Source organism: Mus musculus, chromosome 6, assembly GCF_000001635.26.
Source record: "Mus musculus strain C57BL/6J chromosome 6, GRCm38.p6 C57BL/6J".
NCBI classification, from domain to species: Eukaryota; Metazoa; Chordata; class Mammalia; order Rodentia; family Muridae; genus Mus; species Mus musculus.
In genome coordinates this window covers 135,061,073-135,085,326 of record NC_000072.6, presented here as the reverse complement: position 1 = coordinate 135,085,326, position 24,254 = coordinate 135,061,073, and the positions used below count along the sequence as shown (strand labels likewise).

The following is a 24,254-nucleotide window of genomic DNA, read 5'->3' as shown; positions in this document are numbered from 1 at the left end:
GCTCTCGCTCCACTATGCAGATCCGGAGATTGAATTCAGGTTCTCACCAACTCTGTCATTCTGTCTTCAATCAGTAAAAAAAAAAAAAAAAAACAACCAGGCAAATGAAAGTGCAGCCTGCCAGCCTTTATGAGCTATCAATACCCGAGCTGTGAATACCCACACTTCTTCACAGCCCTAACTCGCTTTTCTGTGGCTTTGTTTGTTTTTATTGTTGTTGTTGTTGAGACAAAGTCTTACTCTGTAGTTCAGACTGGCCTCAGAAATCATGGCAATCCTCCTGCCTCAGCAGGAGATTACAGGTAAGCCACGCTGCCAGTTCTCTGGCCCGGTCTCCCTGTGTAGAACAGACTAGCCTCAAACTCACAGAAATCTACCTGTCTCTTTAAGGAGCAAGTCCCTAACTAAGCTCACACTTGCGTGTCGTGCTATGGCTAAGTATGAGAATCCTAGTTTCTCCATAGCACAGAGACTCCTAATCCTCTGCCCGGCAGAGTTTGTGAAGTTATTCCCTGGCCTCCCCGCAGCATGTGCAAACTCATACCCACAAAATCTTTAAATCATATTTTTTTCAAGAAAATAAATAAATAAATAAATAAATAAATAAATAAATAACATTTAGATTTTAAAAATAGTTGTGACCACATCTTTATTGCATACCCAGGTGAATAACTTACCACATAACAAATACATCCCATCCCAAGAATAGACACGTAGGGAGGTCAGGAGGTCAGGGTGAGCGTATTACTGAGGATGGGGTGGGGGGGGGGAGAGCAAGGGCCAGGAATTTATAGCGAGAACAAAACCCAAATTCTCCTGGCAGAGAGAAACAGACCTTGTCTACTCCAGTAATATCCCAAAGAGCTCCTGGCAAAGGACACAGAGGTCTGGGGTTGGCAGTGAGTTTGGAGGCGATTGGGATGAAAATGTGGCCCTTGGAAATCAGTGTCTGCACCAAGAGGTCACTGTGGGGCAGTGCACTGAGGGTAGACACGTGACCTTTAGCCGTTCCTCCCCCGGCAGGAAAGCCTTGGAGGGCGCGATCAGATTAGCTTCCAGTGTGGATGAGATGGACAAGGCGGAGACCCAGACCTTTCTGGGTTTATCCAAATCTTCAGTTCTGCTTGGTATGGAGCAAATCCTCATAGAACCCACCGTGGGTTAGGTGAATTGGCTTCCAAGGATGACCAAACAGTGAGCAGTCAGATGACTGGAGGTTTGCTCATACTCCCGGGAGAGGTAAGAGTCTCACCCGGAGTTGCCAAGACTCCCACCTCCCAGAAGTGTCCTAGGAATGGGGCAAATGAAACCCTGGAGCTCTTTGAAGACAGTTTGTTAGGCTTAGCAGCCCCAGGCAAGACGGCGGTGTGCTGGGCAGGTTGCAAGCCTCTCTGTACCGTTTCCCTGGGATGCCCTGGGTTCAGTTCACATCAGCAGGATTCCTGGCTGGACCTGCTGCTACCTGCCTCTGGTTGTCCCACTCTTCCCAACAGTTAGCTGTCGCCTTTGCGCCCTTCGTAGTCATTGTACGGACTGGCCGGGGCCTGGGCCCTCGGGATAGAGAAATCCTTTTGGTGATTCTGTAAGGGAAGCAATAATATGGTTATTATTACAGTCATCTCAATGGCCTCTAATGCCCGTCCCAAAAGACCTCCTTCTCACAGGTCCTCCCTGAACCCATGGGCCACCTCAACCCCAGAGTATAGGAAAGAAGGTGTGCCGTCCCTTCATGGTGTCCACTTAGGAGCCGCCAAAGTGGTGGTAATATCTATTCCCAAAGGACAACTGTCCCTTTCGGGGTGATCGAGGAATGACAAAGGTCACTTACCTGTAGCTGAAAATGGGTGGAATAAGGTGCATAGAGTGTGTCCCCCATCTCAAGACCTGAAACAGAGGGAGAGGAGAAACTGAGGCACCAGGACCCATCTGTGCTTTCCTTGCTGTTATCGGTGTGGTGTCTGTGACAGTTGGTCCCACTGGGCCTCAGCAGTTTAAATTTCTTGCAGGGAGAGACCGTGACTCTCAGTCCTAAAGTAGGCACGGTCCCATCCTGGAACCACACGAGATTTACTCTTGTCCTAAACTAGGAAGAGTTTACGAGCAACCCAACGTACTTGGGAAAAATCATAGGCTTTTTAACCTTGAGCTCACTTTAAAGCAACTGGTCTGTTTCCTGACAAATGTGCCTGCCCTTGTCCCCTTGCTAAATGCTTCTTCATTTAAGACAGTGTGAGGACCTGGGTATCCGTGGTGCACACCTGTGATCCCAGTACCTAGCAGGTGGAGGCAGGAGGGTCAGGAGTTCAGTCATCCTCGACTACATAGTGAGTTCCCACCCAACCTGGGCTCCATGAGACCTTGTCTCAAAAAAAAAAAAATTTAAGATGCAGTCAAGGTAGGTCAGTGGGTAAAGGCACCCAGCCTGATGCCCGAGTTCCATCTCAGGGCCCCCATGGCAGAGACAACAGGCTCCTGAAACTGGTCCAATGACCTCACATACATGTGTATAGTAGCATATGTGTGTATGATGACACACACACAATAAGTAAATAAACAAGCAACATTAAAATTTTTTACTACAAATAAGTAAACAAGCGAAGATAGCATTAAGAACGTGAGGTTTGTCCTGACTTGAAGAAATACAACAAATACACAAATCTCTCCTGAATGAGGCAAAAGCTAACAAGAACATCCCACTTCCACAAGTGCACATGGTGGAGCTGTTCCTAAGACAGACCGGGGAATGCTGGACTCTGAAGCAGACAGATGGAAGGCCACATCAGGCAAGCAACTGCACCTTGATCAGTCACAGAGGCTGGCGGCCACCGATGACCTGATATGACTTAGAGTGGAGCTTGTGTTGTGGAAGGCAACACTACTCCTGCAGACCCAACATAACAGGATATGGGGAGCCAGTGTCAGAAGCACGCAGCAGTGGACAGTGACTAGACATACAGCCACCAGAAAGGAGCCACCAGGGGCCCAAACATGAAAGGCAAGCCAGACACACACACTAGACACATACACTGGCAATCTCAGCACCCTGAAGACAAAGGTGGAGGATTAGCATAAATTAGAGGCTAGTCTGGTCTTCACAGCAAGTTCTAGGACAGCTGGGACTACATAGCAAGACTCGGTCTTGCTCAAAAACAAAACAAAACAAAAATACAAACAGAAAAACAGGAACAAAAAGGGAGCACTAGGGCCTAGGGACCCACACAGAAGTACTGGGTAAGGCAGGAGACAAGGCCCTGGGAAGCACTGTGAGTTTTTTCTTGCTCTCTGTCCCCAGGAAACTCTACAATTCAAGCTTTAAGAGCACAGCCTAGGGCTAGGAGTGTTTTCAGTGGTGAAGAGCTTGCCTGTCATGCACAAAACCCTGGGTTCCATCCCCAGCCCCCACGACCACCACCACCACACACACACACACACACACACACACACACACACACACACACACACACACACACACACACACAGAGAGAGAGAGAGAGAGAGAGAGAGAGAGAGAGAGAGAGAGAGAGAGAGAGAGAGAGAGTGCGTGACCTCAGCACTCTGGAGAAAGAGGAAAGAGGCTGGGACATCAACACAAGTTCAAGGCCCACCTGGTCCATATAGTTAGACCCTGCCTCAAAGCAGAAACAGCAGAGCCAAGACCTCTTTATTGCTGAAACTAGGAACCCAGCCTTGAAGGTCCCTCTAGCCTGAGCCAGCAACCACTTCCCTTCCTGAAAGATTCACATAACCTGGAGCTGAGCAATAGATTCCTACAGGTCAGGGCAGTTTCTAGCCCTCAGCTTAGCCTCGTTTTCTTCTGAAGATATCACTAGGGCCCCTGGCTCCTCATAACTGTGGCAGGAATCAAACCATCACTTGCTCTCATGTCACATGGGATCCTTCTCCTCCCACAGGCCCAGAGACATACAGTAGAAGGTGGCTGTTCTAAGTCAAAACCCTGGGGGACTTTGCCAAGACATCTGCCAGCTTGTGTTAAGGGGGCTTCCTGTCTTCCACCCCCTGTGACCTCTGAAGGAAATCAGAGCTTGGGTCTAAGCATTCAAGATCCACAAAGCCTCTTCCTTTCTGCCAGGAATGCCTTCAAAAAAGTATATGTGTGGATGGATGGATGGATGGATGGATGGATGGATGTTGCACATGCGTGTTAGTGCCCACAGAGGCCAGAAGAGGACATCAGATCCCCTGGAGCCAAAGTTACAGGTGATTGTAAGCCACTCAATATGAGTGCTGGGATTGGAAGTCAGGTCCTCTGGAAGTACAGTACATGTTCTTAACCACTGAGCCATTTCTCCAGCCTCAGGAATGCCTTTCATATACTATACACAGAGCCCAACCTCATCCCCACACACCACTAGGGGGCTTTCCTCTCCATCCCTCCTTATTCTGAATCAATCTATGTACAGTTGTGTAGAAAGTGTGAGATGAAGACTTGAAAGGCAAGCTTCCAGTTCTACTAAACTACAACAGATTATCTGGGGAGCTACAATTAAGAGATTGCTTGAGTCTTGGAAGAAACTTTGGGTTTCTGAACAGTACTGAGGCTGAAAGATCATGGGGACTTATGAAACTTGACTCCGTGCATTCTGCATTATGGTATGTATGGTCATGAGCCCACTAAGGCCCAGGAATGAAGTGCTGTGGTTTGAATGAGAATGGATCCCATCAGCCCAGATGTTTGAATGCTCGGTCTGTAGTTGGTGGAACTATTTAGGAGGGTAGCCTTGTTGGAGGAAGCATGTCATTGGTGCAGGCTTTGAGCGGTTAAATCCCCACTCCCACTTCCGGTTTGCTTCCTGCTGGTGTTTGAAGATGCATGCTCCCAGCTTCCCTGACAGATGGAATCAAAAGCCAAAATGATTTTCTTTAGGGGGTGGAGAGACGACTCAGCGGTTAAGAGCATGGACTGCTCTTCCAGAAGTCCTGAGTTCAATTCCCAGCAACTACATGGTGGCTCACAACCATCTGTAATGGAATCTGATGCCCTCTTCTGGTGCGTGTCTCCTAATATAGAGGTTGGTTTACTCAAGATCAGAATCTGTAAATATCCCGTGAGCTCCTTAGAATTTGAGTGTTTTGTTTTGTGGGTGTCTGTTTGGATTTATTTGAAGAACTATCTATTTTTATTTTCTGCACGTGAGTGTCTTTGCCTGCATGAATGTAAGCACACTGCGTGTGTGTCTGGTGCTCACAGGGGCTAGAAGAGGGTGCCAGACTCCTGCAGTTGGAGTTACCAGTGGTTATGGACGGCCACGTGGATGCTGGGAAGCAAACCTGGTCCTTTGCAAGAGAAGCAATTGCTCTCAACCAATAAGCTGTCTCTCCAGCCCCTGTTTTGGGTTTGGTTTTGTTTGGTTGCTAGCTAGCTTGCTTGTTTGCTTGTCTTTTGAGACAGGGTCTCGTGTAGCCCAGGATGACAGTGAATTTCTGATCCTCTTGACATCCCCCTCCAAGGGCTCACGGTAGGCGTGAGCCTCCAGAGTTCCCGTGGTTCTGTCTGATGATTTTCCCTCCAGCTCTGTCTGTCTTTTCTCGGTTTTTGCTTCTGCATTTAGGAGCATTCTGTTGCTTGCTTATTTCCCCTCCTGTCTTTAGTCTCCTTTTCCATTACTGGGATTACAGGGAAGCTCTAGGGACCTTGGATGGGATTATAGTACAATTAAGACCAAGAGAGGGAGACATCAGGGCAGTTGGGAAAGAGCCTTTTGCTATGTGTGATACCACATAGCATTTGCTATGTGTGATATTGCATATTTGCCCACAAGTACTTGCACCACCACGCCCAACTTCTCACCCCATTTTTACACCAAGGCCCCTTCAATTATACCTTGGGTGATTTCCTCTTGGGAGTAGGCTCTGTTCTCCACACCATAGCTCTGCTTCATGAGCTGAGGTTTACAAAAAGCATCTTCAACTGGGTAATCAGTGGGGCTCCGTTGCCTTGGGAGCTGTCGAAACTCGGGCAAGATATAAAACGCCAGGAAAACCCAGCCGTTGGCCACCAAGGCTGTGCTGAGAATGGTATCATCCCATTTCCGGTCAATGTCGGGAATCAGGAGCAGAACGATCCAGGCCACCCAGATGGCAATGGAGAGGAACGAGGTGAAGCATATGTGGAACCCGTGTCTCTTCCAGCCAGAGAAGGATCCACAGAAAACCAAGAAGGATGCGAAGAAGGTCAGCACCATCAAGACGAGCACGTAAATGAGGAGCATGACGAAATCCTCATTGCGCCGAGGAGCAGGCAGCTCAGAAAAGACATTGACGTTGGTCCTGTTCATGGTGAGGACCAGGTATTCAATGGCAATGACGTCCTGGACCAGGCTGAAGCCCACCGCCAGGCTGAGGATCACAAGCCACGACAGGGGCTTCCTCCCTCGGACCAGCTTGATCAAGTTGAAAGCGTGGGCCAGGAGGCAAGAGAAGCAGATGGCGAAGAGGACTCCGAAGAGGAAGAAGCGCGTGGGTCCTGTGGCCCCATCCAGCTTGATGATGAAGGCGAAGGTGAGGCCAAAGACCCCTAGCACTCCCAGGAGGAAGAGGAACTGGGCGGGGAGCATCTTTCTTTTGTTGGAGTCCTGCACTTTGCAGATGAGGAAAACGAGTGCAAACATGCAAGCCACGGTAGCCACAGCCCCGACGGCAGCCAGTGTTTCCAACGCGATGCCCCAGCCTTCCGCCAGGTCACAAAGTCTGTGGTACCTGGAATCCAGGTCTGAGCGGCAACCGCTAGGGGCAGCTCTAGGAGTAGTCATTCTGGTTGGTCCTGCATTTAAAAGGAAGAAGCAAAATTAGGGACCAAGCAAGCCTCTGAGACAGAGGACAAAAATGGGATTGTGTTTAGTCAGTCTTACTTTTAAACTTGTTACATTGAAACTAACCGAGGGGTGGGGCTCAGGATTTTCTCTTCTCTGGGAGTCTACGGGTTGCTGGGGAGGGAAAGCCTTTTTCTTCTGTGGTATAGCTACTGGTAAGCTCCCATGCTTCTGTGCATAACTCTGATTAAACTCATAGGCCCCATCCCCCAACCTTACCCCCACCGACACCCACACATTCACATCTACACACCTATACCCCGCAAAGCTAACTCTTCTTACCACCTGCGATAACTCTAAGGACCAATAAGAAGAGGGAATGAATCCCATACTTCCCAGTTAACTCTACTAATCTCATTTGATTTAATTCTGGTTTGGGTTTTTTGTTTTGTTTTGTTTTTATCAGGATACAAATGGCTGTTTTTCCAATGATTACAATTTTGTACGCCTTCTCTGGGAAAGATCAGAATAAGACAGACTTGGAGAAAGAAGAGACTAAGAATAGATACTAGATTAGCGATCATAATACATAGGTTGAAAGACTCTTTATATCAAAATAGGAAACCCTCAGAGGAATCCAATCTGGAACTCCCAATAACATCAAAAAAACATAGTTCTAGACAGGAAAACTCCACAGGGGCTTGAGAAACTGGACCGTCAGCCCAAAGAGATACAATATATTGAATTAAGAGTCTAGATTCTGTTACTGCTGCTAACTTAATACTATGCCACACAATAGATTATGTTTTATTTTATAGAATTTGGAGCAATTGGGATATGTACACATGTTGATACATCATACAGTTTATGCATGTTTGGACTTCTAATGGACTTTGGCCTTGATATCTGAGGGATGATTGCAAGTTTATTAAAGATGATGACTGTCTGAGAGATGCCTTTACAGACTAGACCTGATGATGCTCAGACACACATGTCCATTCAAATACAACAACTTTTAGGATATTGTGGCATGAAGCCTATTCCAGACATAGCTTAGAATCCTACAGGTCAAGCCGTCATTATTAAAAACAAAAAAACAAAAACAAAACAAAACAAAAAGAAAACCCTACCAACCAGATCCCCCAGAGCTCCCAGGGATTAAACCACCAACCAAGGAGTACACACATGGAGGGACCCATGGCTCCAGCCGCATGTGTAGCAGAGGACAGCCTTGTCAGGCATCAGTGGGAGGAAAGGCCCTTGGTCCTGTGAAAGCTTGATGCCCCAGTGTGGGGGAATGCCAGGGCAGAGAGGTGGAAGTAGATGGGAGGGGGAACACCCTCATAGAAGCAGGGGGAAGAGGGATGGAATAGGGGGTGGGGGCTGACTGAGAAAGGGATTACATTTGAAACGTAAATAAAGAAATATCTAATAAAATAAAAATCTAATGGGACTTTGAAGGAAATGCTTATAGTAGAACAGAAGGGGATCTGATATATCCCGTATTTTGTTGACTTTAAATTGTTTAATGTCAATGAGACAAATAGCACAACTGCTTAAGATACACTGGACTTTAGAAGTTGGAAGTAGGAAGAACAGGAGTTCAAGGCCAGCCTCTGCTACATACTGAGTTAGAAGCTATCCTGTGCGAGGGAGGAGGTAGACCATGAAAGGAAGACTGGGAAGGTTGAGCCAAAGGCTTGAAGTCCCAGAGACCCAGGCACCAGGCCCCAGTCACCTATAGCTGCAGCCCTCTATAGATTTGTGGCCTTCAGTCACTAAGGGCAACACCCAAGCCCTTCCACATGTAGGTAAGGCATCCCTACCATCTCAGACCAAGACAATAGGAAAAGAAATGTGACCAACCAAGTAGGCTCAATACAGAGTTCTGCATGCAAATGAGGTACCTAGAGGCCTGGAGGGTGTTACCAATAGGCTTAACTTCCTAGATACTCCTCCCTGCAAAAGGTATTTAATCTCAGGCCCACCCTGAGAAGTGGGGCATGGGTTTATGAATTCACTTTCCACCATGACAACACAGACTGCCTCTTTTGTTCGGCCTCTCCCACTGTGAAGAGCCATAAAGAAGGACTTTGCCTATAGAGCCACTGTCTAGTCTATCTACCATAAAAGGCCTCTCCTCTCTGCACTCCCAGCCACAACCACCACCAAGCCAACAGCCATCAATCAAGCCGAGGACCATCACTGTGAGACAAGCTGGAGCTCCCCCTCATCGTCCCCAGTCTACCCACCCCCAGCCCCAGGCTAGATGCTGTCCCCAGCCCATTCTCTGATCCTCCTTGTGACTGTCACTCACTTTAAGCCTCAAGGTTCTGTTGTCAAGCAGCTGTTAATAATCAAAATTAGTTGATGTTTAGGAAGGATTCTGAACCCAATGACGCTAAACCTTGACAGAGATCAGTGACCTCTGGCCTAAAAGAAAGTTGCAGCCCTGAACAAAAGGACACAAGGCCTCGGCCCCTAGCTTCACTGCGGCTGTGCAGGAGTGGGTCATGCCTGGAACCTCCCAAGACCAGTGCTCAATAAGGGCAGTCAATTGGCAGTGTGTGTTTTAAATATCAAGCAACCATCCAGTTAGTCGTGTGTGTGTGTGTGTGTGTGTGTGTGTGTGTGTGTGTGTGTGTGTGTGTGTAACCTCATGCTAGGTATATGCCCTACCCCCAACCCTACAACCTTTCAGAAGGCCTTTATGCTTTGTTTTGTTTGGTTTTTAATGACCCAATGTATTTCATCAGGGCTGCTTATAGAAACATGCTGTGGTTATTGAAGAAAATGCCGACCCCCCCCGCGCCCCCCCCCCACACACACCTCAGCCCTACCAACCAGTAACTACATACAATTCCTTAGAGGTGTGGGTCGAGCCTCAGGAACTCCTCCCCTTTCACAACAGGGTGATAGCAAGCCCTGATTTGGTTTTTTTTTTTTTTTTTGGTTGTTTTGTTTTGTTTTGTGTTTTGTTTTGTTTTGTTTTGTTTTGTCTTGTTTTGAGACAGGGTCTCCTGGAGCCCAGACTAGCATCAAACTTCATCCTCCTAGCTCTCTCTCCAAAACCCTGGGATCACACCCACATCACCCCAAGCAGCAACAAGAAGCAAAATGTCTTAGTGAGTATTTTGTTTGTGGGTGATTAATTTTGGGGGAATCACCAATGTAATTCACCTATTAACCATCCTCCACCCTCTCCCCAGATGACTGGGGTTGCTCAGCAAGTCTAAAAGCGTCTGAAGTACTTTGGATTTGGTCAGAGGAAAACAAAACTCACTAAGAAGCAAGGGCACACGGAAAATCTCCTCGGAATATGGTCCTGCAGAGAGATGGAGCCCAGGAAAGCAGTGGAAGCCAGGTTCCTCACTTTGGTCTAGAGCTGTTTTCTTGTTTGTTTGTTCATTGGTTTCACACTTATTTGTTTGTTCACTCACTTATTTGGAGCAAGGAGGCCATGTGTACACACACACGCACACACACACATGTCAGAGGACAACTTTCAGGAGTCAGTTCTCTCCTTCCACCATGCAGGTCCTGGAATCGAACTCACACTGTCAGGCTTAGCCACAAACACCTTTACCCACTGAGCCATCTCCCTGGCCCAGCCTGTTTGTCTTATGAAATAGGTCTTACTGTAGCTGAGGCTGGCCTAGACTCCTGGCTATCCTCCTGCCTCAGCTTCCTGAGTGCTTGGATTACAGGCCTGAGACTGCAGGACAGGAAATTACTTGGAAGTGCCTTAAAAATCCTCTTGGAATGAGTCAGGGCAAGAGAGGAAGGTGGAACAGACAAACCTACAATTGCAGGGTAAGGGTGGGGACCTGGAGGGGGAGAAGGGGACGGGGAGACTGGAAGGGAGTCTCCTGCTGACTCAACCCCAAGCCCTCTGTTCACCTTCACATACAGAATGGTGTGAGTACAAAATGTTCCTCGTGGGCGTGCTCATGTGTTTGCACACTTGGCGGGGCCTGCCTGTAAAAGTGGGCCACTGCAGGCGAGCTTGTAGATCTCTTAGCCCAGCCAAATTTCCTGTCCACTCTGCTTCCTGTTGATAGAAGCAAAGTGATCAACCACTCACGATCCTGTCACTGTGCCTTCTCCATTGTGAAGGGCTACAGCCCCTCAAACTGTCAACCCTTGCTCCCTCTTGACGAGTCTCTGGTCACAGCAATCAGAGAGGTAACTGGGATCAGTGGGTTTCAGGGACACAATGTATGTATGGACCAGGTCACTAGCCTCTCTGAACCTGATTTCTCTGCTATGAAACAGGGACTCGCTGCTGAAGCAGGGGGCTGAGCCCTTGGGCAGCTTCTCTGCTCGCCCACTGGGCAGTTCCATGCCGACAGCTTCCACATCTCTCTGTCCCAGTCCCATCTTCTTTCCCATATGCCACCTCCTGTCACTGCAAAATGGATCATGAACTTCTAACCAATCCAAAACTGGCCTAAGGATGAGTGGGAGGGCGGAGATGGCCTAGGAGACTGGGGACAAAGTCAAAGCTCTGCCAAGAATGCTAGCCCTAGGCATGGCTTTGGTGTGTAGCACTGACTGGTGTGCAAAGACAAAGGACAGCATCTGAGAAGCTCCTGGCTTCTGTCCGCCACTTCCAGACTCCTCTTCAGCACAGTGGTGATGGAGCTCACAGGCTTAGACCCGGAAGCTGCCGCTACATGGCCCTGGCTAGCGGATCTCATAAGTGAGCTTGTTGAGGAGCTGAGACAGCTCAAAGCTGAGACAGCTCAAAGCTGAAAGACACTCTGTCATCAGAATTGAGCACAGTGCCTGTCCCAGGGGTGACATCAAGATCTCGGCCCTGCCACCTTGTGACTTGGTGACATCTCCATTTTCTCTCTAAATTCAGCCATAGTAACAATAGTCACATTATCATGAGGAATTAATGACATCTACCCACACCCTGGGTCGGCACGATGCTGAGCGTCTATGCTTCACACACATTCTCCCCTTTCTGTGTTCTTACACATTATCTCACCTAATACTCTAAAATATATTTATAAGTTAATTCTTAAGAAATAAAGCTAAGGCCCAGTAAGTGGATAAGGTGCTTGCCATGTAAGTATAAAGACCTGAGTTTGAGTCTCCAGAACCCAGTTAAAGCAAAAAGGACAGTGAGTCCCTGTCACCCCAGGGCTTCTACCAGTGGGTCTATCCCAGGGATATGGGAGGCAGGAGAATCTCTGGACAATCTAGTCTGACATATGCAACGATGAACAACAGACCCTGCCTCAAAGAAAGTAGAAGGCAGGTTCAACACCCAAGGATGCCATCTGGCCTCATCCTGAAGTGTGTGTACCCACTTACACATGCACACTTGTTTTTAGTGATGAACTTACAAGTCCAGTGCCATAGAGGAAAGATGTATTCATAATTCTACATTTCAGCTGGGCTTGGAGGCCCATGCCGATGATCCTGTACTTGCAAAAGGATCACAAGTATGAGGTCTGCCTGGACTACATAGCAAATCCAAGGACAGCCTGGGAAACTTAATGAGATCCTGTGCAAAAAAATTAATTAAAATCTGACTGGTGGGGCTGGAGAGATGGTTCAGCAGTTAAAATGCTGACTGCTCTTCCAAAGGGCTTGAGTTCAAATCCCAGCAACCACATGGTGGCTTACAATCACCCGTAATGAGATCTGATGCCCTCTTCTGGTGTGTTGGAAGACAGCTACAGTGTAATAAATAAATAAATAAATAAATAAATAAATAAATAAATAAATAAATCTTAAAAAAAAAATGAGTGGTGTGGGCCCACATGTTTAATCCCAGTACTCAGGAGGTAGAAGCAGGAAGATCTCTGTGAGTTTGAGGCTAACCTGGTCTACAGAGAAAGTTCTAGGACAGCCAGAGCTACACAGAGAAAAGCCCTGTCTCGAAAATAAAAGCAAACAAATAAAATGATGATGACAATGATGGTGATACTTAAAAGATAGTTTCTAAAATTATATCTATGGAGGGAAGCCTGGGAGGGAAGTGAATAAGCACAGCAATGAGGCCAGGCATGATGGTGACTGCTTTGCAAACCAGCAGGAGGCAGAGGGGCAGTCAGATCTCTGAGTTCAAGCCAAGCCTGGGGTACATAAATGAGCCTATCTAAACAGGAAGAAAAAAAGACAAAGAAAAGACACAGGTGTGTGAAAAGTCCCCTATACACGCAAATCCACAACTGGAAATAATAAAAATACACCTATCTTAAAATACACAGATTTCTTTTGAGAGGGCCGAGGATGGGGAGAGAGCCTTCTTAGCAAACACCTCATCCTTGATTTATTTCCTCTGGGTCACCATCAAGGTCTCCAGAGCCTTCTACCTTACCCAGCATCTCACAGACTCTCCACCAGCGGTTCCTAATGCTGTGACACTTTAACACAGTTCCTCATGTTGTGGTGACCCCCAACCATAAAAGTACTGCGCTGCTACTTCAAAACCGTAGTCTTGCTTTTGCTATTGATTGTAATGCATTCATTGACATGCAGGATGTGTGACCCCTGTGAAAGAGTCACTCCCCCTCCCCCAAAGGCTGGGGGAGGGGGAGATCCACAGGTTGAGAACTGCTGCTCTATCAAAGTGTCCAGGTCTGACTGTTGAGATGTCTCCAGAACTGACTTCGTGCAGTCAGTGCTCCTCACCAACCAGCGCCAAGTGGACAAATCCCACAGACCCCAAGTGTGGCTGCCACCCTTAGAGAGCCAACAGAGTGTGTCAGGTGACTGACCAGCTGTCCACGTAGGCAGTCAGGAAGTGCTGAGAACGTGCACTTCGGCAACCGTGCAACCGTGACCTAGCCTACCAGGATGAGGGGACTGAGATGTGAGGAAGGCTGGGAGAAGAGGGGGAAGAGATAACCAGAGGTGTGAGGTTGTTAGAGGTTGTTACGGAGGTAGGAGAGAAAGGCCCCGAGCATGGGCAGAGGTCAGGTCAATTCCTAAACTCTCAAGGGCAACTAGGGGTTGCCATTGTCCCAGGACAGGGAGCAGAAACATGCAGGACATGCAAGCGAAGCAATATAGGAATAGTAAGAGCTCAAACCTTAGCAAAATTTTATTGAGCCATGTACTGTTTCATTTAATCCTCCTGTCCCACTTTAATGTCTATTTGTTTTTAAATAAGGTCTCGATGTGGCCCAGGTTGGCCTTGGACTCGCTATGTAGCAGAGGATAACCTTGAACATTTTGATCTTTCTGACTCTACCTTCAAGAGTCGGGATTACAGATGTGAGGTGCCATCTGGTATTTTATCACTCCCTTGACAGCTGAGAAAACTAAGCCAAAAAGAAATCAAAGTCTTTGTCCAAGGCTATGTGAGTTTTTTAATGGGGCTTGACACATGCAAATTCTCCAAGTGATCGCTTTCATTTCATTTAAGCAAAAAATTTAAACTGTGGTGTGTGTGTGTGTGTGTGTGTGTGTGTGTGTGTGTGTGTGTGTGTGTGTGTGACACACACATATACAGGTGCTCACGGAGGCCAAATGAGGGTATCTGTTGAATCCCCTGGAGCTGGAGTTACAGTTGGTTATGACCTCATTGCGTTCTGGGAACTGAGCTCAGGTCCTCTAGAAGAACAAGTGCTTATAACAGCTGAGCCATCTCTCCAGCCCCTTTCTCTCCTCCTTTTTCTTTCCTTCTTTCTTCCTTTCTCTCTCTCTCTCTCTCTCTCTCTCTCTCTCTCTCTCTCTCCCTCCCTCCCTCCCTCCCTCCCTCCCTTGCTTCCTTTTTTTTCCCTTTTTCTTTTTGGTTTTTAAAGACAGGGTCTCTCTATGTAGCCCTGGCTATCCTGATTCTATCTGTAAACCAGGCTAGCCTGGAACACAGAGATCTACCTGCTTCTGCCTCTCAAGTGCTGAGATTAAATAAAGATGTGTGCCACCACCAGCAGGCCTTTCTTTTTTTTTTAAAGACTGGGTCTGAATATGTAAGTAACCTAAACTGACCTCAAAATCACAATCCTCCTGCCTCCAGCTCTTGAGTGCCAGGATTCCTGGTATACACTACCACACCCAGCATTCCAAGAGTGTTTTCTATACAAATAGGAATTTGGGGCTGTTAAAGGCCTTCTCAGACAAAATCATACTTCCTTCCCTTCTGCTCACAATAATGATGTATTTCTTCAAAGCTTGGTCTCAACATAACCTCTACTGGGAACTTGTATCACAGTATGGTTAATCCCACCTCATTCTAAACGCATCGGTCTCTTCCTAGCCCTGACAGTGAAGTACTCATTTTCCTGTATGCCTGGTAGTGACTATATGTTAACACCAGTAGCTAACAAGCTCCGTGAGGACACAGATCGAGTCCCCTGTCTGTTGGCATCTCTCTCTGTATGTGGTTCTGCACAGTGATTCTGAGCAAGTATTTTGGACTAAGATTGACTGCCGAATACTTCCTCAAGTGTGAGTAATAGGATGATTTATTTATTTGAGACAGAGTCTCATTCTCGTGTCACCAGGGCTGGCCTCAAACTCCTGACCCTCCTGACACCGTCTCCCAGGTAATGGGCTCTCATCCATGAGTTCCCACACCCAGCTAAAGGAGTAAGAGATCTTAAAAATGAATCTGTGCACATTTTTCTGACCCTCCTACGTTTATCCAGGCTGAGTTCTTCCAAGGGAGGAGTCCCACAAAAATGTTTCTGCAGCTGAAAAAGGATTAGTTAGGTGGGAAGTACCTCTGCGGGATCCCCTGTACGGGTAACCACCCCAGTTCCCATCACATAACCATGACACATCATGGCAGCGTCCTGTGAATAATGCTTTACTAACATAACTGAGTTGAGTCTCTAGGCAGTGATTGGTGGGAAGAAAACCATCATCATCATCACCACCACCACCACCATCATCATCATCATCATGGCACCAAAACAGACGGAGACAAGTTTGAGAACGAGGCTCAGGGCCATTTTCCACTTTCATACAGTGCCTGAGAGTGGGGCCATCTTACTCTTACTCCAAACAAAGCTGTACTATAAAGTAGACTTTCATGAGAGAGTGCAATAAAATACTAGAAATCACTGTGTGATGGCACACACCTGGGCTCCCAGCAAGTTCAAGGTAAAACCCAGACCAACAAAACAAAATGAATCCGAGATCCACCACGGTAAAGAAGAAAAGCATCATAATGAGAAGACGTTAAAATGTATGTACGTCATGTATGTGTGGCTGTGTGCTAACATGCAGAAGCCAGAGAAGGACACTAAACGTCCTCCTCTATGGCTCTCTTCCCTTGGGACAGAGTCTCTCTGTACAGGAAGCTCACTGTTTTCTTGGACTGGCTGGCTAGGGAACTCCCGGGATCTGTTTGCCTCTGCATCCATGCATGGCCATCTGCTGCCATGGCCTGGGTTTTACACGGGTGCTAACTCATGATCCTAACTCTCATCCTCATACCTACGCATCAAGCACTCTCTCTTACCCACTGAGACATCTCCTCAGCCCCTATAGACTTTTTTAAATTAGTCCTCGGCAGATGCCATACATAAAATAAATAACCAGCAAAATCACGAGAATGTTTTCTGGATACTTTACCAGAAACACTGTCTATCTTCATACCAATCATATCTCCATTATTAACCAAAGAATTCACACTCTCAGAATCTGCACTTGTCAAGCACTTTGTATAGCAGCTATAAGTAGCAGGGGCTTTTACTATTTATTTATTTATTTATTTATTTATTTATTTATTTATTTATTTATTTATTGGTTGGCTGGTTTTTCGAGACAGGGTTTCTCTGTATAGCCCTGGCTGTCCTGGAACTCACTCTGTAGACCAGGCTGGCCTCGAACTCAGAAACCCACCTGCCTCTGCCTCTGGAGTGCTGAGATTAAAGGCATGCCCCACCATGCCCCGGGCAGGGGCTTTTAGAAGCCATGAACTTGTAACTTGAATGTAGCCACAAATGATACAAAAGCAAATGAGTTTTAATAGATCCCCATGAAACTCGTCATTAAGAAGGAAGAAAACGAACGTATGGGCCACTTTGGACAACAGACCATAGTTGCTACCCCTTCTCTATCAGATGGAATCTATCCAAATGGTCACACATGTTTGCCAAAAACTGAGTGCAGTTTAGAACAGAGTGATCTGAAATTCTAAAATAAACATACAGATTCCGTGCCTTGGGTCACACCTGCACTCCAGCCACTTGAGATGTGAAAGAGGAGAAGCACTTGAGCCTGTGAGATTAAAATACTCCAGGGCAATGGATCAAGCCTTGTTCGAAGGAAGGAAGGAAGGAAGGAAGGAAGGAAGGAAGGAAGGAGAAGGAGAAGGGAGGGGAGGGGAGGGGAGGGGAGGGAAGGGAAGGGAAGGGAAGGGAAGGGAAGGGAAGGGAAGGGAAGGGAAGGGAAGGGAAGGGAAGGGAAGGAGGCAGGCTATAAAAGTAAGGATAAGGTGGGCATGGTAGAGCATGCCTGAGTCTCAGCTCTTGGGAAGCAGAGTTCAGGCCAACCCCGGCCATAGAGTGAGTTGCAAGAGTTCAGGCCAGCCAGGCTATATCGTGGGTTACAAGCTGGTCAGGGTCACAAAGAAACCTCGACTCAAAAAGAAAAAAGGTGGTAGGGGAGCAATAAAAATGCAAACACTGGGCTTTCAGAGGGTAGCTCAGGCCTGTAATTCCATCACTCAGAAACCAGAAGTAGATCTGACTGGGGCAGCCTCGTGTGCACAGTGAATTCCAGGTCAGCCATGGTTACCTGAGTCCCTTTCCTAAAAGGGTAACACCAATGGGCGAGATGGCTCAATGGTAAAGGTGTTTGCTGCCAAGTCTAAGGACCCAAGTTCCTCACACAAGACACCATTAATTCCCTCAAGTTGTCCTTTGACCACCAGATGTGCAGTGTGGCGTGTTCACACCAGGGAGACAGAGGCACAGCAACAAAGAGAGACACAGAGACAGTCAGGCAGACAGAGAGACACACAGAGTCAGAGTCAGAGACAGACAGACAGACAGAAAGACACAGAGACAAAGAGAAACAGAGACAGAGAGACAATCACACAGAGTCAGTGACAGAGAGAGAGAGTCAGAGAGGACAGAGGCAAAGAGACAGAGAGACACACAGAGACAGAGACAGACAGACAGAAAGAGACAGAGAGAGAGAGCACTCAAACAAACAAAAGCCAGCGTTGCTCTGATCCCCTCAAGTGAAAAACTGTTCTGTTTGCCCCCACCCACTGCCCCTGCTCTCTGTGGATCTTCAGAAAGAGCAGAAATCCCCAATCCACATTCCTCTTCACACTCTGTTATCCTCAATTACCTCTCAAGAATGGAATGAAGGCGCACATTTTTTTCAACCTGCTGCTTACGGATACTGTGCAACTACAGACAGGCAGGACCTACACACAGAAAAGACGCTTGCCTACGACTCCTCAGCATAAGGACCTGGCGGCAGGTGGCTGCTGGATAAATGACTGCAGAACCAGGAAACACAGGGCTGCCTGGAGCCAGGTAGAGACCTTTTCTTGGGAAGTCAGAGACAGCTGTGGCCATTCCCTTTGGGCCTGGGGGCCAGCCTCTCCATTCCCTCTTTGATCCTAAGGCACCTCCCAACCCTTCCTCCCCTCCCCTTCCTTCTCTCTATCAGTGATGGCCAGTACAAAAACCCCTAAGGGTGAAGTGTTGGCCTCACCCTCCCCTCCACCTTCCCAGGCCATTGTATCTGAAGTGGCTAAAGAATTCTCCTTCAGTAAAGAGCAAAGAAGAGACTGTTTCCAGAGAACCTTTCACCAGGCTTCAACAAAAGCCTCAGACACTTGCCTGGAGAAAAGGCAGGCAGGCACGGTGATGGTCCTTCAATTACCTGCTTCCAGGCAGGCTTTTGCCATTTGGGAGCCTTCTACCATGAGACCGATACCTGTTATCCCAACACTCTGCAAACTGAGGCAGAATGGTGGTTACAAGCTCGAGGCCAGCCTGAATGTCTAAAAAAAACAAACAAACAAAAAAAAACAACAACAACAAAACAACAACAAAAAAAAAAAACAACTGCTGTTTCCTGTCTTTCCATTCAATGTGATCTGCCAGCCTCCTCCTGCCTGTGTCTCTTCTCCTCCGGGAAGACAAGCTTTTCACCCCCTCTTGTTAAAGAGAGACAGGGTCTTAGAGACTGGGGCAACAGGAAAAGTAAGGGATGGGGTGGAGGAACAACACGCACATGAGAAGGGGGGGGGGGCGTTGAGGTGAGTCACTTCCTGACCTCCACGGCCTTCGCTCCTTTGGGAAGGAAGCGGCTGGCATCCTCTCCCTCTACCCCTCTATTCATTCACAGACCCTTGAAACTCAGATGGGAGTTGAAAGCATCATAGCCCATCTTCCACCCACCAGTGGCTACATAGAACCTGTGGGAGGGGCCTAGTACAGTTCAAGACGGACCTCTCTTTTAATATTGGTATTTTAAACTACTGTTTTGTATCTGGAGACAGAGACTTATATAGCCCAGGCTGACCAGGAACTCACAGTAGAGTCAAGGCTGGCCTTGAACTCTTGATTCTTCTGCATCTACCTCCCAGGTGCAGAATTACAGGCCTGTGCTACAGTTTCTAACTGTTTGCTGATTGGTCTTTCCCCTCTGTTTTAGCCCAGAGAACACATTCAGAGGTGAGAGAAGTTAAGGACATTCCTTTCTCGGTTTCATCTGTTTCTCCTAGCCAGCTGTAGTCCATCACGGGCTGTACTGTCTCAGTTCTCCTTCCCCAAGGCTCCCCACGCCCCACTCTCCGGATTTAAAACTGGGGCCCGGAGCGCGCTCCTGGGTAAACCCCTCTTACCTGGGCGCCGCGGCGCTCGGGGTGAAGCGAGAACTTGCGACTCACGCGTGAAAGGCGAGAGCGCTCAACCCCTGGCTACTGGGCAGGTCCTGGGACAAGGATCCCGCCTTGGCCGCGCAAAGCGGTTATAAAGGCTTCTGTCGCCGGAGGGAGGGAGAGGGTGAACCGAGGGACAAGGGGCGGGGGCGGGGCGGAGGGAGAGGACACGCCTAATCCAGTTCCGCGGCACTTCTCGCTGTTGTGAAAATAAAGTCACCGTGCCAGAGAATGAACTGAAAGCCTCCCTGACGTCAGAAGCACAGTCACTCATGAAATAGGTGGCGGGGTTGCGGGGGAAGCACCCTAGACTGCCAGGCGTAGCTCTCGACGAGTGTTCAGGTCGGTCCCAGAGCTCCCGCCCTTATGAAAAGAGCCACACGGTGAACCCAGCTACGGATGAGCGCTGCTGGCTGTCATCTCCTGGAGGGAACCACACCCATCCTCCCTGAGGGCACTATAGGGCCCCAAGGGCAAAGACTTAAGCCAGCAGCTCCAGGCAGCTCCTTTGTTACTTTCTGTGGGAGAAGTTGGTCTTTATTTCCCCTTGGCGGCACCTGTCTCTCCATCACCCACTCCTTCCTCCGGTGAGCAGGGAGAAGCCAAGTTTAAATGGGAAGAGACAGCCACTCACTCTCCTGTGGGTCCCCCAGTCGCGGCTAAAGAGTAAAGACCAAGGAAAAGTTGAGACGCTTCAGCAAGGCCCTTCTTGGAACTGTCGCATAGCCAAGTTAGCATGGCCTGACTGAGAGATCATATCGCCTTTCTTTTAACCACCTCTCCAAAAGTTTGACAAAGCAGTTGATAGGAACAGAGACGCCAGATAAAATTTTGAAATGAAGGAATTTGCCTTTGGTGTCTGATTCCTCCTGCTTAGGTAGGGGCCCGCAGCGCATCCATTATCAGGCCAGTCCGGCTGAAACCTGCCTGCTCCGTAGTCAAAAAGTCCTGGAATGTCAACGCACTGGACCAGGTTTACCCCGTTGGTTGCGTTGGTGGGCAGCGGGGGAACTAAGCTTTTTAGGTAGTAGGGAAGGCCTGGAGCAGGCCTTCTAAGTGCTTTAGTTCAGTTTTAATACAATTTTTCATGTATGGCGACCCCCAGCCATAAAATTATCTTTGTTATTACCTCATAACTGTAATTTTGCTTCTGTTATGAATCTTAATATACATATCTGTGCTTTTTACTGGGCTTAGGTGACCCCTGTGAAAAAGATGTTTAACCCCTACAAGGGGCTGAGACCCACTTTTCTCCACACCCTTAAATGCTTTTTAAAATGTAACAAACAATCTTGCCAGATGGTAGGGGCTCACAACTTTAATCCCAGCACTCCTAAGGGAGAGGCAAGCAGATCTCAGTGAATTGGAGGCCAGTCTGCTCTACACAGTGAGTTCCAGAACAATCAGGGATGCACAGAGAAACCCTGTCTCAAAAAAAGAAAAGAAAAGAATAAAATGTAACAAGCCAGGCCTGGCGCGGGGCACCTCTGTAACGCCAGCACTTGGGTGGTAGAAGCAGGTAGAAAAACACTTCAAGGCCAGTTTCTACTACATAGGAGTTTGAGGTCACCTGAAGGTGACTTGCTGCAAATGACAGTTCGAGTCAGCATTTGGGAGACTGAAACAGGAAGATGGCCACCGGCCTGAGCCACATAGGTGATATAGGGCAACGGGAAAGGGGGAGGGGGGGCTACTCTCAAGAGCCTGACTCAAAAAGGCAGAGGAGATGGGAAGGTGGCTCAGCCAATAAACTACGTGCTGCCTAACCTGATAACCAGAGTCCAATTCCCAAAATCGGCATGAAGGTCAACCAAGTCCAAGAAGAGAACCAAGACTGTAAAGTTGTCCTCTGACCTACACACAGGACCATGGTGAGTGCTACACACACACGCACATACACACACACACACACACACACACACACACACACACACCAATAGAAAGACTCTTCATGAGCTTATGCTGTGATGTATAAGGTACTGGTTCAAACACCAGAGCCAAAACAACCTAAATCTTTGGAGTCTATATTTCTATTGATCTCGTACCTAAGAAACCGCAGTCAATATTTAACTTGGCCATCTCCCTTGTGGCCTGCAGGTCAGAGGTCGTCAAGTTCTCCTCCTCTCCTGGGGTTCACCAAGAGACAGGGGCCTGGGGAAAGGGCTTGGGGAATGATGAGACCGGAAAGGGCTTCTCTCTAAACTTCTACAATCTCATCTATAGAAACTGAAGCTAGACCAGTATCCAAGAGAACCATGGATGGACTGGAGAGATGGCTCAGAGGTTAAGAGCACTGACTGTTCTTCTAAATATCCTGAGTTCAAATCCCAGCAACCACGTGGTGACTCACAACCATCTGTAATGGGATAGGATGCCTCGTCTGGTATGTCTGAAGACAGCTTCAGTGTACTTACAAAGTAAATCAGTAAATCGAAGAAGAAGAAGAAGAAGAAGAAGAAGAAGAAGGAGGAGGAGGAGGAGGAGGAGGAGGAGGAGGAGGAGGAGGAGGAGGAGGAGGAGGAGGAGGAAAAAAAAGCTTGGCCCAAGCAAGGTAGTATAGACCTTTGATCCCAGGAGACTAAGGCAAGGGGATCTCTGAGTTCAAGGTCAGCCTAGGACGAAACAAGTCCCAGATCCAGGCATGGTGGTACACACCTCTAACCTGGGCCACACCTTTTGCTGGAGACCTGCATAAGGACATTGGAAAAAGGAAGATTCGCTCTTCCTTGACGCTTGCACTTACTTGCCAGCACATCTGTTGGAATCCACTTCTACAGAAGACCAGCTGAAATAACTAGCTTTGTTTCATAATAAATTCCCTCAATATAGAAAGACATTCCATACATTCTGTGACTCTAGAGAACCCTGTATACATTGGAACAGCAGTTGGTCGAATCATAAGAAGTAAAAAGATATAGGGAGCTGGGCGTGGTGGCTCATGGCCATAGTCCCAGCAATGGAGAGAATGAAGTGTGGTGACTATTGTGGGTTCAAGTCTGCATATCAAGTGCCATCCATGTCTGGACTCTAAAGTGAGACCTTAGAAGAAAATGAAGAAGGAAGGAGAAGAAATGAGAGGGAAAAAGAACTTGCTTTATCATCTGTTTAACCCAATAGATCCCAAATAGCACCATCTCAGCACATTATCTTTTCAAATATGAGGGGAGAGGGGGCTGGAAAGATGGCTAAGCTGTTAAGAGTGGCTGCTTTTTCAGAGGACTTGGGTTCAGTTCCCAGCACTCACATGGTAGCTCCTAACTGTCTGTCTCTCCAATTTCAGGGGACCCATACCATCTTCTGGCCTTTCTGGGTACCTAGTACATACATAGTACACAGATGAACCTGCAGTCAAAACACACATACACAGAAAACAATTAAAAAAAAAAAACAGAGATTCTCTACGTAGCCCTGGCTGTCTTGGAACTCACTCTCTAGACTACATTGGTCTCGGACTCAGAGATCTACCTATCTCTGACTCCCTAAGTGCAAGGATTTAAGGTATTCACCACCATCACCACCACCAACCACCACCACCACCACCAACACCACCACCACCAACCAACCACCACCACCTCCACCATCACCACCACCATCACCACCACCACCACCACCACCACCACCATCACCACCACCATCACCACCACCACCACCACCATCACCACCACCATCACCACCACCACCACCACCATCACCACCACCACCACCACCTCCCAGCTAACAACCCTCTTTACAATGACGCTAGAGGCTGGTGAGATGGCTCAGTGGGTAAAAGTGCCTGTCATGAAGCTGATGGCCTGAGTTTTGTCCCATGCAGTAGGAGAGAAACAACTTCTGCAAAGTATCACACATGTGTTGTAGCATGTACATACACACTAAGTAAGTGCATAAATAAGTGTAATTTAAAATTGTTTTTTCCTTATAAATAAAATACAATCTAGGTATGGTGATATATGATCGTAATCCCAGCACTTGGGAAGGTGTTTGGGTGGTGTTGAATTCAATGATATTCTGAGCTACATAGTAAGGCTTTGTCTAAAGTGCGCTCGCGCGTGTGTATGTGTGTGTGTGTGTGTGTGTGTGTGTGTGTGTGTGTGTGTGTTGTGTGTGTGTGTTGAGTTATTCTGCATTACTTTGCCAAACTAAGTCCTCAAAAGTCTAGCATGTTTATGTCTACAGTCCATGCCAGTTTATACCAGCCACATATCAGAGGATCAAAAGTCATGAGTGGCTGCCACCCTGGACAGCACAGAGCTAGCTGTCATTGAGGGCACTTATAGCCCTGAGTCACTATGTCTGGGGTGAGGCTCATGACATCAAGGATAAGGTGTCAGGTCTGGGCAGGAAGCAGTTCAGAGGGGACATGATTTCTTCTTTACCACCGACCCCTTTCCTAAGACTCCGAAGAACCTCCCAAAGAAGCTGGGAAACCCAATGAGAGCACAGGATTGGACTGCCCGTTCTCTGCCTCCCATCACTCTCTGGAATCTAGCGATGGCTGGCTGGCTGGCTGGTCCAGGCCTGTGGCTAAGAGACTCTTTGTATGGCAAGGTGGTGGCAAGGCTTGCTCCCTGGTGTTCATATTTCACTTTGCCATTGACTTCGGATGCCCACCTGTTACGTAGGAATTTTCTCCTAATTGAAGCATTTCCCTCCTGGAGGAAAATCTG

The 24,254-nt window shown here is 47.8% G+C and overlaps 1 protein-coding gene across 2 annotated transcripts; it reads right to left on the bottom strand.

Moving 5' to 3' along the window:
- Positions 1–617: 617 nt before the first annotated feature.
- On the bottom strand, positions 618–19,665 carry Gprc5a (G protein-coupled receptor, family C, group 5, member A). 2 transcript variants are annotated; one of them, NM_181444.5, is made up of 4 exons: positions 19,552–19,665; positions 5,843–6,781; positions 1,829–1,884; positions 618–1,580 (listed from the first exon to the last, which is right to left on the bottom strand). In NM_181444.5, the coding sequence occupies exons 2-4, from the start codon at positions 6,768–6,770 to the stop codon at positions 1,494–1,496; spliced, it is 1,071 nt and encodes a 356-aa protein (NP_852109.2). In that variant the 5' UTR covers positions 6,771–6,781; positions 19,552–19,665; the 3' UTR covers positions 618–1,493. The 2 variants fall into 2 exon arrangements, with proteins under 2 accessions (NP_852109.2, XP_006506101.1); XM_006506038.2 differs by lacking the exon at positions 19,552–19,665 and adding an exon at positions 18,542–18,688.
- Positions 19,666–24,254: the final 4,589 nt, after the last annotated feature.